The 24,184-nt window shown below is 41.5% G+C and overlaps 1 protein-coding gene across 1 annotated transcript in view; it reads right to left on the bottom strand.

Annotated features, from left to right (window-relative positions):
- Nucleotides 1-24,184, bottom strand: part of LOC122801618 (zona pellucida-like domain-containing protein 1) — a 112,087-nt gene that overhangs the window by 2,278 nt on the left and 85,625 nt on the right. Inside the window, exons 9-10 of the mRNA XM_044071097.1 lie at nt 15,473-15,584; nt 5,780-5,800 (exon numbers count right to left, since the gene is read on the bottom strand). Of these exons, the coding sequence (XP_043927032.1) occupies nt 5,780-5,800; nt 15,473-15,584 (133 nt within the window). The remainder of the gene's footprint in view (nt 1-5,779; nt 5,801-15,472; nt 15,585-24,184) is intronic.

Here is a 24,184-nt window from a genome sequence, read left to right on the forward strand (position 1 = left end):
AAGAATTTCTTTTAAGGTAAAATTGTGGCACAAAGCAATAAAATGAATACAAATGCAGTTAATTAGCACTGAAGATCCTGTCTGCTTCTCTTCAATACATTTGCAGATACATTAGTCACTGTAGTAGTGATGTAAACCTGGGACTTAATTCAGAGTGTTTAAGGCAGTGGAGGTTTGGTGAGCATGACTAGAATTGGACATATATAAGTGGAGGTATCACTTAATAATTTATTTTATTTATTTTATTTTATTTGCATTTGTTTACTGGGATGGTCCATCTGGGCCAGAAGTGCACATTTTCAGTGGAGTCCCATGGAGAAAAAGCTCCACATATAAGACATTTCACATACAATACAGAATTTACATTAATAAAGAAATTTAGCACATATTATTGGCAGCTTATACAATTGATGAAAAAACAGTACATAAGTAATCATTCTCAAATCAAAGATATTATAGTTTTCAGCTAGCAAAATTTATATAGAACACTTCATGCAGTGGGTGCAAAGCAGATATAGGAATTTAATTAGCGACTAGGTACTTAAACTTTTCACACATTTAGGAGGTGTAATAGTTAAACAACAGGCTATATGAGTCCAGTTTCAGGAAGCAGCAAAGTTGGTGGATATTGTTGCAGATATAAGTGGTGGTATGATATTAAGGTAGGCTGTGAGAGTACCTGAATGTCACACCTGTTTCAATGGTAGGTCTATAAGGGTTAGGAAGAGAAGGAAGTAGACAGGAGGGTTCAATGGTAGGACAATGAGGGTTAGTAGAAGAGGGAAGTGGACAGGATGGAGAGGTGGAGCAAGTAAAAATCAGGTGGATGTGAAAGGAGGATGTAGTAGAGTGGGAGTGAGAATAGTTGTGATGGTTGAAGTTAGGTTATATGACATGTGGTGTTAGCACATCTGCACAGCCAAGATGTGGAGAGGTGTTGTTTCAGAGATGTCTTGAAGAGGGTTACTGAGTGGCTGGATCTAAGTGTTGGGGGGAGAGGGTTCCAAAGTGTTTCAATGGTAAAGGAGTAAAGCATCGGGCCAGCTGAAAGTTTGGGTTTTTCTACATTTACGAGCAGTTGGTTGTTGGATTGGAATGGTCTGTTAGGATGGTATAAAGTAAGTATAGAAGATAGAGCAGGGCAAATGGATAGATTATGAATGAGTTTGTGAGCTGTAGTTAGTTGGATAAAGGTGAGATAGTTGATAATTTACTGTAGTGTTTTTACATTTGATGAAATGGCATCCGAATGCAAACTATTTACATTTAATATTAACAGATTAACTATTTTTCCTGAATTTTGAAAATCTTTTTTTTTCACTTTAATTCCTTGACATTGAATTATCTCTTGTCAGTGTATGCTTTCACGTCTGTGTGAAGCAGTTAAGAAATATTAGCTTTGCAGATGATACCAGTGTAACTTTAATAGAAGGAATGCAAAGAACAGTTGTTACATTAGCTATAGTGGCAGAAAAATGCCCCATGACTGATCATTGCACCAACAATGGTTCATCAGAGTCAAGTAGAAAAGACAGTATGATGAGCACATACACTGTTCATAGGTTCAAAGGTTCATAGTTGTGTACTAGACTAATGGCCCTGGGGCATTTACAAGCCTAGCCATAGGATTACTCTGGCATAGTGCTACCCGACCTTAGTTCCCAGTGCCTCTGTCGAGTAGATCCACTGGAGTTATCCCTGGGGTAAATTTTCTGTTTCCCATCCACTCATCAAGATTTCTCTTGAAGAGGGTCAGCGAGGTGCTCTACTTGACATGTATGGGAAGTCTATTCATTAGCATGGGCAGTCTCTGGATTATGAACCTGTCCCTCCAGCATGTTCTGTTAATTGTGGTAATGACATTGAGGTCTCTGGAGCATGTGGTGTGGAGGGATTGGGATTTCTATAGATGTAGCATTTCTAACAGAGCTGGGTCATACATGGTTAAGTCAAGCAGAGATCGCCTCTAAGTAGGCGATATGAGACAGATAATAGTTTGAGTTTTTTGAATCTGGCCATATAGGGCTAGTGTTTAAGGCCTAGCATCCTCTTTGAGAGGTACTTTTGTGGCCTCTCCAGTTGTTGCAGGTGTCTGGTGAGGTACATGCCAAATGGGGCATTGTACTCGATAATTGGCCTATTGAGGGAGACAATGACCTCTTTCTTCCTGGATACAAAACCCTTAGTAATGAGATGTGCCACATCGAAGGACTTTCTGACCACAGTGGCGATGTGGTGGTCAAAAAGAGAGGTTGCTGTCAACCTGTGCTCCCAAATCTCTTATAACACCTTCTGTGATCAGTGAACTTCCATCAATGTGGTTATTCATGGGAACTGGGTTTTTCCCAAAGGGGATGATGACACATTTTTTAGCATTGAGCTTAAGGCCATGGTTCTGACACCAGTTGTTGGTCTCAGTGAGGTCATTCTGTAGGAAGTCGACATCACTTGGGGAGTTAATAATTGCTCCCAATTTGCAATCGTCTGTGTACATTGTCAGCCAGAGTCCCTTCTTGTTGGCCTGGACTTCAGAGAAGTAGATACCAAACAGGAGAGGACCCAGGACTGAACCCTGTGGGACTCAACTCATGACTAGTCAGCAGTCTGACCTGGAGTCAGCTACTTTCACACTGTGGGTTCTATCCTTGAGCCAGTTTGCAACCCAACTAGTGATATAGGGGTTGATGCCTAGCTTAGTGAGTTTTTCTATGATTCCTGAGTGGGAAATGGTATCCAAAGCCTTGGCCAGTTCAAGGTAGGCTGTATGAACCACCTTGCCTTCATCCACATCTCTGGTGACTGAATCAAAGAAGTCGACCAAGTTGAGCAGGCACTGTGTTCTGTAGCATAGTAGACTCTAAAGACTCCGGGAAATAAGTTGCTGATAGCCTGACTGTACGGCAAGCTGGTGAGATCATGTTTGGAATACCCTGTGCAGTCCTGGGGGTCCTGCAAGGAAAAGAATGTGAAATAGCTGGACAGCCAAGGCAGGAAAGTCATGAGGATCATCGGAATGTGAAGCAAAAGGAGTAAAAAATGTGTCTGGAATTGCAGAACTTGTATTCATTAGGCAACAGGAGAGACAGAGAGAGAGAGAGCGAGAGAAAGAGAGAGAGAGAGACAGAGATAAGGGAAATGTTGCTTGGCACAAAATGTCTTATGGAAAAACTGAGCTAGTGAAAGTCAGGTACAGCAAATGAGGGAAGGGAAGGGGCATAACCACTGCTCAAGTAAAATGGCACTTAGGAAGTGAGAATCATATTCCAAACTCAGGCAGGCAGTCGCCAGCACTGGAAAACTTAGAAGCTGAAATTAATCTGCAGCTAAGACTGCATATACTGGCTAAGCAGTTCACCACAAGAAATCAGAATACACCAAATCAAACTAATACATCCAGTCACCCCCAAGAAATCAGCATACACCAAATCAAATTAATGCAACCAGTCACCCTCTAAAAGTCAGCATACACCAAATCAAACTAATACATCCAGACACCCCCAAGAAATCAGCATACACCAAACCAAACTAATCCATCCAGTCACCCCAAGAAATCAGTATTCACCAAATCAAATTAATGCAATCAGTGACCCTCTAAAAATCAGTATACACCAAATCAAATTAATACATCAAGTCACCCCCAAGAAATCAGCATACGCCAAATCAAACTAATCCATCCAGTCACCCCAAGAAATCAGTATTCAACAAATTTAATACATCCAGTCACACGGTGTGTGGTAGGAGGAGTCTAATTCCAAAGCACAGACATAGTAGGAGGAAGGAGAGGAAATGATCCACCAGTAAACTGTGGGTGGAGACCTCTTCTGATGAGTAAAGGGACATAGGTGGTCACCAAAGGGTGTGATGTAATTGGACAGATCACTGTCTAACATCTAGAAAAGCAAAAAAGGATGAAGAAGACTTAAAGCAGAAAAACAAATCCTATACGAAATTAAAGGAAGTGGACCAAGAGAAATAAGTAATCTTCCCCTATAATTAATAAGTGATTTTGTGTGTGTGTATTTATGTGTGTGTGTGTGTGTGTGTGTGTGTGTGTGTGTGTGTGTGTGTGTGTGTGTGTGTGTGTGTGTGTGTGTGTGTGTGCGCATGTGCGTGTGTGTGTGTGTGGGACTGTGGAATGTCTGGGTGTGAGTTTTGCGAGTTTGCTGTCTTTTCCTGTTTGTGCAATCTTAGAGTTAGTATATATAAGTAGGGGGCACGCAGTCCCCCCACATTGGAGGGTGCTGGGGGGCTTGCCCCCCTGCTTATATGTAGTGTAGGTGTGTTAATTTGTGTTGTGTTTGTGTATGTATTTTAGGTAGGATAGTGTATGTGTTGTGTGGTGTGTAGTGTATATATGTTCGTGATTTTGTATTTCGCTGTTTTGGGGTTTTGGGATTTTGAACGTTCGCCTTTATGGTTTGGAGATACTGAAATTCGAGATTTCAGTATTTCGAGATTATAAAGGGAAACCGCCATTCCTCACACTGTTTTGCTTAAGGAAAACGAGTAAGAAGCAAAGGTGCAAATGCTGGAAATAGGAGGTTTGGAAGGTAAGGTAGAGGCTCAGGCTTTGGGACTGTTTATAGGTGTGTACACAGAGCTACAGATTCTGTTGCAAAATTTAAAGGTCAGCCATCACTGACTGTAGATTGAATTGTTCTTTCTCTCACTTCATTCCTAATGGGCCCACTGTACATTGTTGCGATATCTGGAATTTTAGTATGCATGTGATGGTACTAGTAGCAATCCGACAGTGGTCATCAACTTTGCTCATGTGTATTGTTTACAGCAATACCTAATTGTCTGCTTTCACAGGCATATTTTGTATGCCATCTCCTTAAAAGGCTATACTTTGTCATTAATAGTTCCATGTCGCAGAGTGTTTCATTTGATACGTGACCATGTTCTGGCTCTGTACACGAGTTGGCCTATGCACACTATAGTGAAATACCATGCACCATATTTTAGATTCAATTTTTTTTTACCTGTGGCAGCAATGAAATTAGAAGCATGTTTTGCTGGGCCAATTCAGTCAACAAAATACAATAAAAATAATTAAGTAAATGACCATCTATCATAGCCCTAGTACATTGAATGCCTCTTCATTTTTATACTTGTTTTTTCGAAAATAAATTATTTCTCTTCTTTATGTGCTTCTTCATTATTCTGAACACCATGCCCATTAGATGAGATATCTGTCAGTTATTAAATAAGAATATCTGTCTATTCTGTTCCTGAGAGGAATTCATTTAGTTTATTGAATTAATGTATGTTGTATTCTCATTCTCCAGAGATTATCTTTTATTTTGTTGCTTTCTAGAATTTGCATTAGAATGAACACCCAGCAGTGCAATCAAGCTCGACAACTGAATCAACATATAAGTAAATACAATATGTAATAAACAAAAAAAGAATGAGAGCTTAATATGTAAATGCGGCTGCAAGAGCATCTGTAGCATTGCTTGTTCAAAACTTAAGCAGTCAATAATTTTACCGTAAATATTTTTGAATCCACTATCATTTTCATAGTCATGGCTATGTTTAATATAATAGCTACAGATTTAATTTCACAACTGCAGTTAAATATCACGTTTTCAGTTTTAGTGTCAAAACTAAAAATTATGCATCTGAAGCATAGCTATATATTCACACTGCATTGTAATAAGTTGCATGAATATATTTCCTAAACTTAAGCCAGAAAAGTTGTCATTCAGATATAATAAAGTATAGTAAAATATTCACAGTTCTTAAACTAGAAACAATTTTCATTCAGACTTACCAATTTCATTTGACTGTAGAGCTGTGAAGGAAATACAAATAAAGTATTAGTTCATCTGATTTTTCTCATCAGTACATGCTGTGAACAAATTTCCTTTATGGTGTCATTAATTTACTACAGAGTTCTGAATCTGTTTTTATAATGTTCCAAATGCTAATAGGATCAAGCCAAATTGACAAGCAGGTACAGCATCTATGAATGCCTTTGAACTTTTATGTTTGCCTATTCGTTATACATTGAATTATTTTAATTATGGTCAGACTCTTCTATGACCCAGAATAGGATAGGTGTGTTGATTTGTGTTGTTGTGTTTGTGTATGTATTTTGGATAGGATAGTGTATGTGTTGTGTGGTGTGTGGTATATATATGTTCATGATTTTGTACGTTGCGGTTTTGGGGTTTTATGCATTGATTCGCAAAAAAGTGAATCAATGCATAAAACAGTATATTTCTGGCTAGACTATTTACAGCTAAACTTTATAATGCACAGAAAGATTTTTGCAAAAACAGATTTCATCCATCCATACATACATCTATCCATCCCTTACATCCATTCATTTTCCATACCTACTTTAACCAGTTCAAGGATTCAGAAAGTTGGATCCGATCCTGATAAGCAATGGCATAAGTCAGAAAATCAGTTTCAGATAGGATATTAGTTCATTGTAAGACAAACCCAGCAATGGTTTTGAAATCATGGCAATTTTAATTAAACACAATGAGAAAACCATTGGCACTGGTTGCCGAAATTAGTAAACTTAATCAATTCATTGTTAACAATTTACTATTTGGCACACGCGCAGAGTACATTATAAAGGCATGCTTTCTAAAGTAGATAGACACTGTAATATAGTAAGAGGGTGAAAAGAAAATATACTTATACATATTGAAATTGATTAAAAAGAAGAGCATGTCTACCCAAAACCTACTGGATATGTGTGAAAAAAAGCTGTTTAATGCTTACACTGAAAAGAATATTACCACAGAATAAATGCTTAATACAGCTGAAAACAATATCAATAAAGCTGATTGAGATGTTTGGAATGTCTAGCCCACAGCCAAAAAAAAAAAAAAAAAATATATATATATATATATATATATATATATATATATATATATATATATATATATATATATATATATATATATACATACATACATATTTTATTCAGTTGCTCTTACTGTAACTTTCTTAGTTGCTGTTCTACTCTACACTTATTACTGCTTGTTAGTAGTCTTCTAATTTACTGCCTTCTGCACTTGTTTTTTAGTCATTTGTTAATTTAATTGCATTTATTTAAACTGTATTTGCCGTAATATTGCTACACACTCGTGTGCTAGCCTGCACTGGAATTTGAATTGTATTTACTGCTGTTTTAGCTGCTTTTCTGTAAAAAAAAAAATTCTAAGCTTGTTTCCTGCCTTTCCTGTAACTAGTCTAGTCCAGATACAGACTTGCTGTATCCAGGACTGCTGGTAAGCTTCTGAGCCCTCCAAGCCTTTCTGTGTTGGAGGGAAGCCTTCTAGCTTATCAGTGGGAGTGGTAAGCACTAGGTAGCCTATCTACCATGGGAAGAGTGGGTTTTGGCCCAGAAATTGTAGTTCATTGGCCGTTTGAGCAGTTTTCCATCTCTTTCTACTTTCTATTTCAAAAGCCCGCATTTGCATTTGGTCCCTGCCTTTCCTTTTGCTGTATCCAGGACTGTTGGTAAGATTCTGAGCCCCCCCAAGCCTTTCTGTGTTGGAGAGAAGCCTTCTAGCTTATCAGTGGGAGTGGTAAGCACTAGGTAACCTATCTACCACAGGAGGAGTGGTTTCTGGCCCAGAAATTATAGTTTATTGGCTGTTTGGGAAGCTTTTCCATTTCTTTCAACCTTCCGATTTAAAAGCCTGTGTTTGCTCTTGTTTCCTGCCTTTCCTGTTATTAGTCTAGTCCAGGTACAGATTTGCTTTATCCAGGACTCTTTGTAAGCTTCTGAGCCCCCAAGCCTTTCCGTGTTGGAGGGAAGCCTTCTATCTTATCAGTCGGAGTGGTAAACAATAGGTAGCCTATCTACCACAAGAGGAGTGGTTCCTGGCCCAGAAATTGTAGCTATTGGCCGTTTGGGCAGTATTTTCCCATCTCTTTCAACTATTTGGTTTGAAAGCCACACTTGCGCCTGTTTTCTGCCTTTCCTGTAACTAACCTACTGGGAAGCACTAGAAAGCCTGGAGTGATTAAAAGTATCAGTTTTCTGTACTTTCTTGCTGTACTTAACTGTTTTCCACCTAACGCCATTTTTCCAGCATTTATTGTGATTTAAAAGCTTGGTTTTTTTTTTCACATATTGTACTTATACGACTGCCTGCACTTTCAAAAAGTTGTTTTTTGTTTAAATAATTTAACTGTTGTAGGCTTCACACAAAAGTGCGATAGCCTTTTCTGATCGTTTGTAGTAGTTTAAAGCTGTTTTAAGTGTATTTTTACTGTTTATGCCTTATCTTTTCAAATAAACAAAAAAATTAATTGTTTCCCACCTTTCTAAGCTAGTATAGTCCAGTTTTCAGGCTAGTGCTGAATTCAGGACTATGTTACAAGTTTCTGAGTTGCCCATACCTTACTTGGATAGAAGGAAGTTTCTCTGTTCACCAGTGAGAGAGGGGAGCTTTGAGCAGCCTATCTGACCCTGGAGGAGTGGTTCCAGGTCAGAAGTTAGTAGTTTATTGGCCATTTTGGGCTAATTTCTATCTCTTATATTTCCCTGCTATAAAAACCATGTTTGCATGGTTTTGCGCGCTGGGCAGTGCCAGTTAGCTAAGGTTAAATTTTTCCAGGCTCCACTAAATGTCCTCTTCAGTTTTTCCCTTGAAACTAGTCTAACTCTCAGCCTAAGCACTCAAAAAGCATCCTATAGCCCAGCACTTGCTCAGATCTAATAGCAACCACTAATATACCCTGACACTTGATTGCCCAGCAGGACAAGGTGTTTTATTCACCCCTCACCAACCAAGCAACTAAGCAGCTCACCCTACTATTCAGGCATGACCAAAGGGCAATTTCAGGTGTACTCTCTAGTCCAGCTGGTGATTCTGGGTATCTTGAGGCAATGTTACAACTGCCTTATGTACACAGACAACCCGCTCCTCCTGCCACAAAACACTAATATATGCAAGAGATGCCATTATACAGCCAAACTGGAGGCAAAGCTGTCTCCACCCAAGACTGGAACAGACAGTCAAGAGGAGGAGGTTAACACTTGCACCACACCTCCAGCCAAACATAGATCTACTAAACCAGCACTGGCAAAAAATACACATAAATACACAAAATCATACTCGGAAGCTCTAAATAAAAACCTACAAAAGCATCAGAGATCTCCAAAGCAGACACCCAAACAACCTGCACCACCCGTCACAAACCAGACAGCACATAAAACACAAAATCAGTGTGCCACACAATCACATCCCTTAAGGCGAAATAACATACCTAACACACTAGTAATAGGTGACTCTATAGTAAGGCACACTGATGTCCCACCCACTAGGCTGGACAAGCAGAAGGTTACTGTTAGCTGCCTGTTGGGAGCCAGAATCTGCCACATAACACAAGCACTCAGGTCACTCCAGAACAAGTGCAAATATGACTCTGTCATTGTTCATGTTGGTGTGAATGACCTGAGACATACTCTCTGGACTACATGAAAAGAGACATGGAATAGCTCTCTGATCATGTAGCCCAGGCTGGTATGACCCTGACCCTGAGTAGCATCCTGCTCTCACCAAGAATGATACCTCAGTATAAAGAAAAAATGATCAATTTCAACAATTGGCTAAGCTTCTGGTGTCATTCAAAGGGGATCCAGTGTCTGTCAGCCTGGGACAACATGCTAGACAAATCTCGTTGCTTCACAAGAGATGGCTTGTACCTGTCACCCCTAGGCTTTTGAATATTGGCCAAGGCTCTTGCTGACCCCATAGTGCCTTTTTTAGGCAAGGCTCAAAAGTCAAACCCACCTCCGTAAACAGCACAATTAACAAAAAACTGAGGGGTATGCTACTCCATGCCAGAAGTTTACATCTCAAAATGCACAAACTCGAAGCACTCCTCAGTATGGAGAATGTCGACATCTGTGCAGTAACTGAAACCTGGTCCAAGGCTCCAGTGAGCACCCCATTACTACTGGGCTACAACTCATACCACAAGTTTCAGCCACAGAACATGGACCGAAACCCAAACCCAAACCCAGAGCTGTTAGACATGCTACACCTAAAGAAATCCCAATCCCTCTGAGCTATACGCTCTAGGGACCTAAAGCTTGTCACCACAATAAACAGAACATGCTGGAGGGATAGATTCCTGTCCCAGATACTTCCCATACTCTGGAACAGGCTAACCATCTATGTCAAGCAAAGTTCTTCATTAGCACTCTTCAAAAAAAATCTTGATGAGTGGATGGGAAATAGGAAATACACCTTGGGGATCACTTCTGTGTCTCTGCTCGACATTGGCACAGGAAAATAACTTCCTTGGGTGGCGTAAGCCAGGAAACCTTGTTGGCTAGGCTTACATAGGCCCTTGAGCCGATAGCCTAGTACCTACCTATGAACCTATAAACCTAAAGGAGGGGGTGTATCCATATTCATCAAGGATACCTACACCTCCAGTTTAGTGGCACAGCATGATACCTCTGAGATCATCCATGTGCAATTAACATCGGGCAAATCTGCAATGCTAATTGTGGTCTGCTACAGATCACCCTCCATGACCCAGGACCACCACTCCACCTTTCTGGAGACAGTGGAAAACATGAAGGTCCTACTGAACACCCTGATATTGGGTGATTTCAATTACCCTACCATTAACTGGGAAAACTACTCAAGTACAAACTCCCAGGCCGCTTCCTAGAATTCATCAACTCAAACACCCTGGATCAGCTGTTAAACTCCCCTACCAGAGGTGAAAACATATTGGACCTGGTCATCACAAACATGGGCGGCAGGTGTTCCACACCAGAGGTCAACCCGTCACTGGTTAGATCAGACCATAAACTAATCACTCAGGATTTCCACACCCCACCACCACCCCCAACTAAGGAAACCACAGTAAAAAAACTTTTCTAAAGCAAACATCTTACCCTCCAGTACAGCTCTTTTGCTTGTGCACCTTTAACTCCTAGTGGGCGTGGCTTGAGCCTTTAAAATATAAAGTTATCACCTTACAATTCTAACAAATACTCATTGACATAGGTCAAATATCAATACAATTGTGTTTGCCATCACGTATGCTTCACGATAAAATATTCTAATACCTCGTATAGGGCATGGTTTTGGAATTATTAATGCAAATATGAACAAGTAATATTTGACACCTAGAGGAGCAGTAGGAGGTAACTGCAGATGCACGTGGAGGCGTCACTCGGATGTAATGAGTTAAGACAGAGGCGGTAAGTTTCACAGCTCCCACGCTAAAGGATAACGCTGCCCAAGATGCAGAAACCTTTACAAATGCACTCTATGAGCACCTACATAGATGCATGGATCGTGCCATCTCCAGCAAAACCAAGACTCACTCCTCTAAGAGAAGGAAACAAGTCTGGTGGACCCCTGCCATAAACAGGCTATACAATAGAAGGAGGAAACTAGTTCAGAAAAAAAAGCAAATCCCAAGAAGGAAAGACATCCTTGATCAGTATCAGTAAGAAACTAAGGTCCCTCATAAAATCATCCAAGGCTAACTTCGAAAGAAAAAATAGCCAAGGATTCAAAAGATAACCACAAAGCAGATATGCTCTCAACTAGTGCAAAATAGCACAAAATATACTGAACCTACTGATATTGCCAACATCCTGGTAGATAGATTCAGTGCAAACTTCACCCCCCCCTCTCACCCCCAAAAGGGCCCACAACAATACCAGAAAAGTGTAGTGTCCCAGAAATCACAGATGCACAGGTGAAAATAGCCCTTTCAAAAACCAAAAACAAAGTTTCAATGGGGCCAGATGGTGTTCCAGGCTTTGTCTTTCATGAACTACAGAATCACACCTAAACACACTGTTCAACCTCAGCCTCTTCACAGGCTACATGCCCATAGAATGGCACACATCAATGGTTATTTCACTCTACAAAGGAGGGGTCACAACTGACCCTGGTAACTATCACCCCATAAGCCTGACTAGCCTGGTCTGAAAGGCTATGGAAAAGTTCTTCACACAGCCTACCTTGACCTCGCCAAGGCTTTTGACACCATTCCCCACTCGGGTATTACAGAAAAACTCACCAGCCTGAACATAAACCCCTCATCACGAGATGGGTTGCCAACTGGCTTACAGAAAGAACTCACACGGTAAGATTAGCAGGCTCCAGGTCCAACTCTAAACCAGTCACAAGTGGTGTCCCACAAGGCTCGATCCTGGGAGCCCTACTGTTCGGCATATACTTCTCAGACATACAAGCAAACACAGGAGGACTATGACTAACCAAGTTCACTGATGACTGCAAACTGGGAGCCATAATTGACTCTCCGTCTGACACAGACAGCCTCTAAAAGTGCCTTACTGAGATGGACACCTGTTGTCAAAATCATGGCCTCAAGCAAAATGCCAAAAATGCATAGTCATCCCGTTTGGGGAAAAACAAAACACCCACGAATTACCACATAGGTGGCAGTCCCCTTAATACAGAAGAGGTAATAAGAGATCTGGCTACCCAAGTAGATAGTAATCTCTCCTTTGACAATCATATTGCCAAAGTAGTTAGGAAATCCTTCTATGTAGCCCATCTAATTACTAAAGGGTTTGCATCTAGAAATAAAGAGGTTATAGTAACCCTCTACTCATCACTCATCAGACCCATCATAGAGAACAATGCCCCATTTGGGATGTACCTCACAAGACACTTCCAACAGCTGGAGAGACCCCAGACGTACCTCATCAAGAGGATTACTGGCCTCAAACATATGCCCTATGCAGCCTGACTGAAAAAACTGCGGCTGTACTCAGTGGCATATCGCTTACTCTGAGGTGATCTCTGCCTGACTTACAAAGCCATGTCCAAGTCAGAATTGATGGACATGCTCCACCTAAAGAAATCCAAGTCACTGTGAGCCATGCACTCTAGTGAGCTAAACCTCACCACAACAATAAATAGAACATGCTGGAGGGATAGATTCCTGTCACAGAGACTCCCCCGTGCTTTGGAACAAAATTCCAAACTACATTAGGCAGAGCCCGTCACTAACACTCTTTAAGAGAAACCTTGACGAGTGGATGAGTAACAGAAAATACACCCATGGGATCATTTTATTGGCTCTGCTTGATAGAGGATCAGTTAATTAATCAGTGGGGTAGTGAAAGCTGATACACTCTGGCTAGGCTTATAAATACCCTCGGGCAGATAGCCTAGTACCTACCTAAGAGCCTACCTATGAACCTATGAACAGTTTGAACATCTCTCATTAATCTTACAAATATGGTTTGATGGTCAAGAACCAGAAACTTGGAACATCAATTTACTGAACCTCTTGATCTATGATGGGATGAGGTCAAGGGTGAACCAGATAAACCTTTTGCTACTGGACACAGAAGATATGGAAGGTACTGTTTTGGTTAATGATGATGACAGCTTCAAAATTTGTTCCTTTAAGCATGTTTAAAAGAGGATTTTCATTTGTACTGCACTTTTATAGCAGGTTTATTGAAAATGCAAATAAATCTTAAATTGTTTACACATAAGTTGAGTTTTGTTTTATTCTCTGAGGGTAAAGAACAGCCAATTATATTGGGACATAGGCAACTGTGTAGATAAAGTCATTTTAAGCATCTTCTTCCTCCATTAACTTATCTGAACAGTTTGCGAATGTGATATCAGAAAGAATTGTACTTCTTTTACAAGAAGTGTTTCTTTAGTCCCACATATTCTCAACATACATTATTGTTTGATTTATCTAATAACAGGTCTTTTAAGTTTATGAAGCCTGACAGAGGGAGAGTGTTGATTATTATGGGTTCCAGCAATTAGCTGGAATATCTGTTATGGAAAAATATCTAGGAATGAAATTAATATTGCATAATACATTATTAAATTTACCTTAAAAGACTTAATATAGAGACTTATTTCTTAATCTAGATTTGTCTTTCTTTGGTAAATGGCCCATTCATGCCAATGATTTCCAAAAATCCCACATTACACAGACATAGAACAAACCTCCTCTGCTCCCCATAGTTTATGCAATGGGTTCCATTACAGAACTTCATTTGTATTGGTTGACAGGGAGCTGAAGAAGATTTATGAAAATTGCAAGCATATTTTTAAAGATTTGTGGCAGTTTTTGAAATGCACTCCAGAAACTGATTTTGTTGAGGAGTTTATATTAGATACATATGAAAGAACTTTTACTCTCTTATTCTTCTTCAAACTGGAACAGTTTTGCTTTACAGAAATAGTGACTAAATATGATGTCCTTTGCAATACTGAAGTTAAGCTGATTGAACAATTTATTGATCTGACTTTGTGAAAAAAATTGTTTTATTTTGAGAGTGAATAGTTTTGACAGTTGTAGTGTGGGAAAAGGTATGTTTTTAATTTATAGTAAAAAAATAAGGTACAAATATTGTTGCACTATTGACATGATATTTTTGTACTGTGGTTAGGCAAACTTGCAGAACTGAATGATTTATTTCATCATCTTCAGACTATTGCTGATTTTTTTTAAGTTTTGTTACCTGCCATCAGAAGACACAGGTGATTATTTAGATGTGACTATAAGTTAAAATAGACAACAGAAATGTTTTCAATCAACTATGTATAGAAAACCTCTATTTTCTAACTCTTACCAACACTACTGTAAATGTCATCCATTATATCATAAAATGAGCCTAATTAAAAGGCAAGTATATTAATTTCTATAGAATCTTTATTTTTCATGAAAGTGGATAAATTAAAAAGATCTTGTGTAGAATCATCCTGTAAGTTTACTGGAAACAACCAGCAAAGAAATTATAAAGTGCAGAAATATGAAATTAAGACCCATATTATTGTCTTGCACTGCCTTGGCTAACATCATTTCTAACAACACAGATTACATCATACCCTTTCCAATACCTTTCTCTGTAGATGCTTTTAATGTTGACTGAATTGCTAAAATATATTAGGGGCTATCCTTCAGTTTTGAATGACTAATAGACCTGGAACAAAACCGAAAGTTGTGGGCATTGTAAACAACATAAATGTATTAAAGCTTCCCACAGTGTGGCAGTAGCTGTCCTAGAACTATCTCCTGTATTGTCAGTTTTGATTGTAACACTAGAGGAAAAGTTTATCTGGCCCCATGCCTCATGTGCGAAGCATTTTTATGAGGGAAAAAGTGAGAGGCATTTAAGACACAGAATTTATGAATATCAGTGCAATAGTACTGCTTCTAGTGTGCCCAGCACTGGTCAAACTCTTAATCCCATGTATTATCAGTCAGAAACAAGACTTCAACATGTTTAATCTCTTACATGTCACCTATCTGCTTCTACTATCCTCCAGACTGCAATACACTTTTTTTTGGGAATAAATTCCTTATATCTGCTTTACAGTTGCTAATTTTGATAGAGATTACTTTACACTAAGCAGTAGTGTACTGTAGTGTACATCATAAATAGAAAGTCATTCAAAAAAAGGTGATATGCTATATCCTAGCTTAGAGAATTCTGAATGAGAAAGCACCATACCATTATCATTCATGGTGTAAATTGTCTTGGATGTTACATCACTAGGCTGAGAAACGGAATCTGGGTTTAAAGTTGGAGAAACATCTCTTCTTCTTCTACTAGGGGGACATACCTAGAAAAATGCAAACACAAATATTAAAGATTATTTCTTAAGTAAGTTATTTGGTTATATTTTGCACATTATTTTAGTAATATTTGCAAAAAAAATCTGGATTCACTTCAAAATATTGAAATACCATAATGGTGAAATTCAAAACACTGAGACCAAAAGCCTGAAAGTTCATTATGCTGAAAGTTCACAATGTCGAATGTTAGAATGTTGAATCAGCTGTGTAAACACTGCTATAATGTGCAACTTGGTTGCTGTGACTTTAAGACGTGTTATGTTGCGGTATAGTAAAAAAGAAGGGCACATGACTGAGGTTACCTGTGAAACTCCAGTAAGTATCAGAGAGATGTATAGTAACGTGTAATGTTCTAGAAGTGAAGTAGTGTTTCTAAGAGAAGGTCAAGGATATTTTTTTTATAATTTAAACAGGCAGCCATGAAGCATAGAATGGTATGTTTGCTGTTTTGCTCAGTGTAGTGTGATCTCAGAGTTGATATATTTAAGTAGCAGGGTGTGTGGGGGTACTGGCGAGCTTGCCCCCCCCCCCCGCTTATCTTTGGAGAGGTTTAATATAGTTTTTTTTTATTTGTTTTTGTATGTTGCTGTGGTGGAATATAGTAAATGTTTGGTTTCGTATGGTTTTTCAGTGTTATGGAATTCAATCGTTTCTGGTTTTGGTGCATTGAACTTTCAAGCTTTTCGGTCTCAATATTTTGAATTTCGACATTATAGTATCTCAATGTTCTGAGATGAATCCAAACGTCTGTACATATATACATATATATATATATATATATATATATATATATATATATATATATATATATATTTTTTTTTTTTTTTTTCATTTAGACTAAGAAGTGAACCAATCAACTGGATTATGTCTGAGCATGTTAAAAGACATCATGAACTTAACCAAAATATGTCACTGTAAACAGGCAGTCTGCAAGAATCCAGGCGGGATTATTGAGATGATAAGGTATTTATATGTTAGGCTGTTAAGTTTGCAGACTAGATGCTGTGAGTAGTGGAATTTATGTTTATAAATTACCATGAAATGAGAGAAGAAAAACACAATCCGACAAATAGCACTTCATTTCCAAGCTTATTTCTGGATTTCAGAAACATTACTTTTGCATGTTTACTTATTATTTGTATCAGACCATTTACGATTATCACCCAATTATTGTGGAAAATTTCCTGATATATTATTTAGTATAACACTTACTTTATGATGCTGACATAAAGGAAGAACAATGAAAAGTCTCATCTTTTGATAATTAGAAGTTATGTACCTACCATAACGTTCCATGTTAGTTGTCTTCTCTCGCCTTCTTTCTTGCTGGATGGGTTCGGAGCCGATTCTCGGCTCCGACTCGGCACTTGCTTAGCTTGAGAACTCCTTTTACCAGCTCGAGGCAACCCTATATCCCATGATGCAAGGCGAGACTACCTCAGATCTCGTTTGGTAGCTAAATAACCCTGCCAATAATAGTAATCCCAAAGGAAGAGCAAAACTAGCCTAGAAGAACTAGGCAAAAAGTTCTTAAGATAGACTCTCTAAAGAACTAAGGAGAGTGAATCTGATAAAGAGAAACTCTTCAAGATCTGTCCAGGCCAGGGGGATGGAGGGAGGGACGCACGAAAGAAGGCAAGAGAAGACAACTAACATGGAACGTTATGGTAGGTACATAACTTCAAAATGGTAAGTTGTCAATCTCGCCTTCATTCTTGCTGGATGGGACCGCGTCCCTAGCACCTGTATCCCGGGTGGCTCAATGGAACAGACTCTTGAGTACTGTGGAACCAAAACTGGCTCTGTCCCTGGAGGCCAAATCTAATTTGTAATGAGAGACAAAGGTATGAGGAGTGGCCCAAGTAGCTGCTGCACAAATGGTATCAATGGGTAGCCTATCCTGAAAAGCTGTAGAAGTGGATAGGCTCCTGGTTGAGTGTGCCTTCAGTTTTGAGGGTAGTTGCTTGCCTCTGAGCAAATACACGTAAGAAATGGTGGAAGATAACCATCTGGACAAGGTCACTTTTGATACTGGGAGACCTTTCCTGTTTTCTGCATAGGAGACAAATAATTGATCTGATTTCCTGAATTGTTTAGTTCTATGCAAATAATATCTGAGCTGGCGATGGACATCCAAAAAATGAAGCTTTTGTTCAGCTCTGTCAGAATAATTTGGGAAAAAAACTGGTAGATCGATGGATTGATTAATATTAGTTTGAGAAACAACTTTGGGAAGAAAGGATGGATTTGTTCTCAAGGATACCCTGTCCTTGTGAAAAACCAAGTAAGGGGAACGGATGCAGAGAGCTTGAATCTCGGATACCCTCCTTGCTGAAGTGACAGCCAGTAAGAATATAGTTTTCCAGGTCAATAACTTCAAGGAGCATGAAGCAGATGGTTCGAAGGGGGGTAAAATCAAGGATGCTAACATCAAATTCAGATCCCATTGTGGAGGAGGATGTTTTATTGGAGGCTTTAGGAGAAAAACTCCTCTCAGAAAGGCTTTGCATAGTCTATGTGACATAATGTTATGATCTTGCAAGCCAACATGATATTTGGAAATAGCCGCCAGTTGAACTTTGACTGTTGATGAAGAAGATCCTGACTGAAAAACTTCAGCCAGAAAATCTAAAACAGAATGCACAGGTGCAGTAAAGGGATCAATGTGCCTGGAGTTTGCCCAAAGGGAAAAACGTCGCCACTTGCTAGCATAAACCGTTCTGGTGGACGACTTCAAAGAAGCTATTAAGATATCTCTAACAGGATCAGAGATCATAGAAAGCCTGGCTAGGGAAGGAAGTGGAGCAACCAAGCAGTGAGGTTGAGAGAACGAATGGCCCGGTGCTGTTGACCAAATTGGTGGATCAAAAGATCCAGAACTGGGTCCAGATGCCAAGGCTGCACCAGGAGGTGATGATGTAGGGTCGGAAACCAAATTTGTCGAGGCCAGTAAGGGGCAATGAGAATCAACTTGGCTCTCAAAACGGTAGCTTTCTGAATGACCTGTGGAATTAAGGGGAAAGGAGGAAAGGCGTACAGAAGTCCCCGGGGCCAATCCTGGGTTAGAGCGTCTCTCAGGGGTTGGCCTGATAGGGGAAAGAGGGTGAAGAAGTCCGGGCATTTGTTGTTTTGGGGAGTAGCAAAAAGGTCGCAACAAGGGGTGCCCCACTTCAGAAATATCTTGTCCACTATCGATTGATTGAGAGACCACTCGTGAGGCATGAGAATGGCTCTGCTCAGTCTGTCTGCTAAGAGGTTGGACCTGCCGGGGATGTGCGTTGCTATCAGAAACTGATGAGAGGAGATTGCCCATTGCCAAGGTCTGAGAGCTTCTCGACACAAAGGATAGGATCTGGTCCCTCCCTGCTTGTTGATGTACCAGACCACAGACATGTTGTCCATTTGAACTGCAATAGTCCCCGCGGGAAGAAAGTCGTTGAGGGCTTGCAACGTTAAAAGCACCGCTCTCATCTCCAGGACATTTATGTGCAGATGGTATTCGATGGGTTGCCAAGTCCCGTGGACCATCCTGCCCTGATAATGCCCCCCCACCTGATCAGAGAGGCATCCGTAGTGACTGTGGCAACCGGAGGAGGGGGAATAAATGGTCGGCCCTGATGAAGTAGAGGGGAAGATATCCACCAGGTTAGATGAGTTCTGCACGATTGTGTAACCAAGATTTCATGCCTCATGGGAAGGTTCTGGAATGACTACTGAGTGAATAACATCCACTGCAGAAGACGCATGTGGAAGCGAGCTAATGGTAGAAGTACAATGGCCGCAGCCATAAGACCTAGAACCTTCAGAACCAATCTGGCTTTGACTTTGCTGCTCTGCAATAAAATCCGAACGTATTTTTGGATGTCCAGAATTCTCTGATCTGTTAGTCTGGCTAACATACTGACGGTGTTTAATTCTGCGCCTATAAAGGTGATAGATTGGCAAGGCAGCAGAGAAGATTTTTTGAAATTCACCGATATTCCCAGCCTTTTGCAAAGCTGCAGAGTGTAGTCTCTGCTCTGAAGAAGCTGATGCTTGGTGGTGGCGGAGAGGAGCCAGTCGTCTAAATAAGGAAACACCTGGAATCCTTGACGTCTCAGATGAGCTGTGACCACTGCCATGCATTTGGTAAACACTCTGGGGGCTGAAGTGAGGCCAAAGGGCAGGGCTCTGAATTGATAATGACTGGTCCCTAGCCGAAAGCGGAGAAACCTCCTGGAGCGCCTGTGTATCTTTATGTGATAGTACGCATCCTGAAGGTCTATCGAGCACATCCAGTTGTCCTTGCCCAGAAAGGGCAGAATGGACTGAAGCGTGACCATCTGGAATCTTGCCTTCTTGACAAATCTGTTTAGATTGCTCAGGTCTAAAATCGGTCTCCAATCTCCCGTCCTTTTGGAAACCAAAAAGAATCTCGAGTAGATGCCGGATCCTACTTGGTCTGCTGGAACAGTCTGGATGGCTCTTTTTTCTAGGAGCTTTGAAACCTCCTGTTTTGCCAAATCCCTTTGACCGGGTGAGATGTCTGGAAGGGATTGGTGAGGTACGGGATACCTTACGAAGGGGATTTTGTAACCCTCGGATATGATCGACTGTACCCACATGTCTTGTGAAAGGGAACGCCAGGCTACTGGGTACAGCGATATCCTTCCCCCGACTGCCTCCAAGGGTGGACAGTCGGGCAACACCTCAGGGATGCTGAAAGGGCTTATCAGGAAGAGACTCCCTGTTGCCCTGATTCTGGGGACCCCCCTGCCTCTAGGGCAGCATCTATTATTGTTACCCCCTCTGCCTCTGGGGGTAAACTGACCACGTGTGTCCTGCGCTGCTCCTTGGGCATTATGGAACCACATCTTTCCTCCTTTCTGACCCTTGGTATAGGGTCTAAAAGGGGTGGAAAAATGGACTCCTACGGCAGAAAGAGTTTTGCCGTCTTGCTCACACCTAGTCGAGGTTTCCTTCACCTGAGGTCCGAACAAAGCCGAACTGTCAAAGGGGGTATTGGTGAAGGACGCCTTAAAGGGGTCCGCGAAATTACAAAGCCGCATCCAGGCTTGACGTCTAAGAGCCACTCCTGTGCCTGCGGCTCTGCTCGCTCCATCGGCTGCATAGGATATGAGCCGCATGGAGGAGTTGGTTAAAGAATTTAGGATTGCTAGCTGTGAGGCAATCTTGTCTTGAATCCCAGCAGCTGAAGGATCCTGAACCACTTCACCTAGTTCCTTGAGAATATCTCTTTGAAGTCTGGTGAAATGACAAAGGTAGTTAAGCGAACGCATAGCAAAGGTCGCTGAAGAAATCATCCGCTTGCCATACCTATCCATGGTCCTAGAATCTTTGTTAGGAGGATGGACAGGCACGGAAGGATCCGCAAGTTCCTTCTTGGTGGCCGCCGCCACCACCATAGCATCCACAGAGACGCCCTTAGAAAGAAGCTGCTTGTCTGAAGGGGCCGTAATAAATTTGGATGGCCTCCTGGGGACAGGTTCCACAGAATCTGGGGCTGCCCACACCTTCCGAGCCACTACCTGCATAAGTGGGTCGAAAGGCGGAGACACCCAGGAGGTGGAGGGTCAGGATCCAAAGGCCTCCAGGTATACCGACTCATCCTCGGAGGGGTCAATGGAAGGCCAGTTCCCCCTCTGTTTGAGGAGTTCAAGGATGTCTGAAAAGGAGACATCCTCAGAGGGGGACCGTGGGGAACCCTCCGACTCATCTAAGTCGGTATCAGATGTTGTCGACTCAGGGAAGTCTGTGTGTTTCCTCTTACACGTCCTCTTCCGCGGGGGTTCCCCTGCGGGATCAGGAGAAACCTCAGAAGAGGAAGTTATTCCCAATGGGGAAACCTGGGGCGATGGATCCCTGGGCCTGAGAGCAAGAGGCTGGCAAGAGACATCAACAGGCACCGAAGAGGGAGGAGCTAAAGGAATGGAACGTTGACCTGGCTCAGGTGCCAGGACACTCCTCATCACCTCAAAGGCTCCTCTCCCAGGGAGGCCAGAATACTCCCGTTCCGAAGAAACAGGAATTCCCGGCTCCACTGAGAGAGAAGGCTCCGAGGCCGATGTCGGTGCCGAGCTTACCAAAGCCGAAGCCCCGAGAGGGAGAGCGGGGTCGGACAAGGGTCCGATGCCACTAGCCCCCTCGGAGCCGACAAGGGAAACTCGACGACCGGATCCCTCCAAGGAAGGTCTCATGGAGGAGATCGGAGCCGAAGACGACGGAGCCGAAAGGGGATGTATCGGCTCCGGCGCTGACACGGTTGCTGTCCCGAGAAGCTCTGGCTCCAAACTCTGGAGGAGAGTCGGAGGAGGAATTTCAAGGGGAAGAGCAATAGCCGAAGTCTGCTGAGACGGGCTATGGAGCATTTGGGCTAGTGCCTGTGACTTCAACAGCCTGCTTACCACCCTCTCTAAATCATGGTCAGACAGCCTGGAAGATCTCAAAGATTGGCTCCGATGACTCCGTTCTGACAAAAGAGGAGACCTCGGAGCCAAGTGGATCGACTCCAAAGAAGGGGACCGAGATCTCTTCTTGGAGGAAGCCATCGGAGCCGACGTCCTCTGGGTTCCAGATGGAGCCGAAGGCTTTTCGGCTCCGATACTGGATAACACGTCGGCGCCAGCCGGAGCCGACAAGGCAACTGTAGACTGAGTGTCGGAGCCGGTAGGAACCAACACTACCACATCAGAGGAAGAAAGATCGGCTCCAGCCGGAGCCGATCTCGACTCCGAAGGAGTCGGAGCCACCGGGGAAGGTTTAACCACTGTAGCCTGAACCTTAGGTGGCTTTGAAGGTTTACTCAACTCAGTCTTAGTGGGTGAACCTTCTGGCTTTAATAAGCCATGGAGGATTAACTTGTTCCTCCTCTCCTGCAGGACTCTCTGGCTAAAAGAATGACATATAGCACAGGAGTCCTGCAGGTGTAAAGGCCCCAGGCAGTAAACACAAGAAGTGTGACCGGCTGTCAGAGACATCTTCTGACAGCACGAGTCACACTTCTTGAAGCCTGAGACCTTTCCTTCCCTAGACATAGTCTAAGCCAAAAAACACACACACACACTGAACAGTCACACTATTAATCCCAAAAACACACACACAGATAGGGATTAAGAAAGAGAGGCCTAGGCCTAACTGAAAAATTATTAACTTTACAAAATAACTTGAAAGTTTAATTAAAGGGGAAATAGGGTGGGCTGTAGAAAAACTACACACTATCTGACTATTAAGAATAAGGGGAGAGAAAAACCCTGACTAAATTGTTTGAAAATTCAAACTCACCTGAGCTGGCAAAAAAGAGACCTCTTCGCAAAGCGGCAAACGAGATCTGGGGTAGTCTCGCCTTGCATCATGGGATATAGGGTTGCCTCGAGCTGGTAAAAGGAGTTCTCAAGCTAAGCAAGTGCCGAGTCGGAGCCGAGAATCGGCTCCGAACCCATCCAGCAAGAATGAAGGCGAGATTGACAACTTAACATCCATAATTTGCGCTGAAGAAGAGGCCTCAGTTCCACAGGATCTTGAATTCCAAACATCTTAAATCATATTTTTTATTACATGAGAGTGATCATTTCTCCATTATTTCAGACTCAGATAGAGGTTAGGCTACTGTAGTATAAACTCATGATAGGTCAACAGCAATAGCTCCTCTCAAAGGGCTGTCCACTCAGGAGCAAGAGCATGTGATTACACCAATATCCTTAAATCTCAATCTTACTTCATCGAAAATTGTGGCACAACATGTGACAAGGGGGAACCAAACATATGGTGCATGATAATGAACATATGATGCATGATAAAACTAGAGGCAGGAAGTGTAAGGCACAGTAGAGTCAAACACTGTAGAGTTTATAATGTTTGTGGACTACAGTGCACCATAAATTGTCATTAATTTATCCTTGAAACTATCATTGGTTAGTAGGTGAAATACCTTCTTGGAGGACAATATAGTAAAGACAGCAATGCCTGCTTGCTTGCCTCTGTGATCCACATTGTTACATTTTCTGGAGCTTTTTATTCCCCATAGGGTTATGCCTTACAGACTTGTCAAAGAGAAGGGACTGAATAGGCCCCATTCCAAAACTTTTTTATTCAGGTTCATTTAAAAAAATTAAAAAAAAAAAAAAAGGATGCCCAAATAGAATCTTTACACCAACCAACACACAAAAAAAATAATACAAGATGTGATAACAATCTATCTAAAAAAACTAAAGTTTGTGCAATGATTCTATTTAGGCATCCTTTTTTTATTTTAAGTTTGTGGATTCCCTTGGATGCTTTTCATTTGAAGAATCTGACAGCCTGTCCTAGAACAGGTTTTCAGTTACCCTAGGTGTAGTGCACATTGGCAACACCTGGTGGCATGGTAACCTACATGGCTAAATTGGTGTCAGCCTAAAAATACTGAGTAAAACCACCATTTTGGCTTCCTACATTTTAATCTAAGGGTAGAGTCCAATTGCCAAGTGTCAGGCACAAGTAAAGCAGAATAAGATGGAGCTGACCCTTTCAAGTGAAACTGTCTCTTGAGATATGAAATGTCATTACACTGGTGGGGTAAGACTCATTCCTTGTGTGGGAGTCAGAAATG

The sequence above is a fragment of the Protopterus annectens genome, chromosome 5.part0 (assembly GCF_019279795.1).
Source record: "Protopterus annectens isolate FY-2018-M chromosome 5.part0, PAN1.0, whole genome shotgun sequence".
In the NCBI taxonomy this organism is placed as follows: domain Eukaryota; kingdom Metazoa; phylum Chordata; order Ceratodontiformes; family Protopteridae; genus Protopterus; species Protopterus annectens.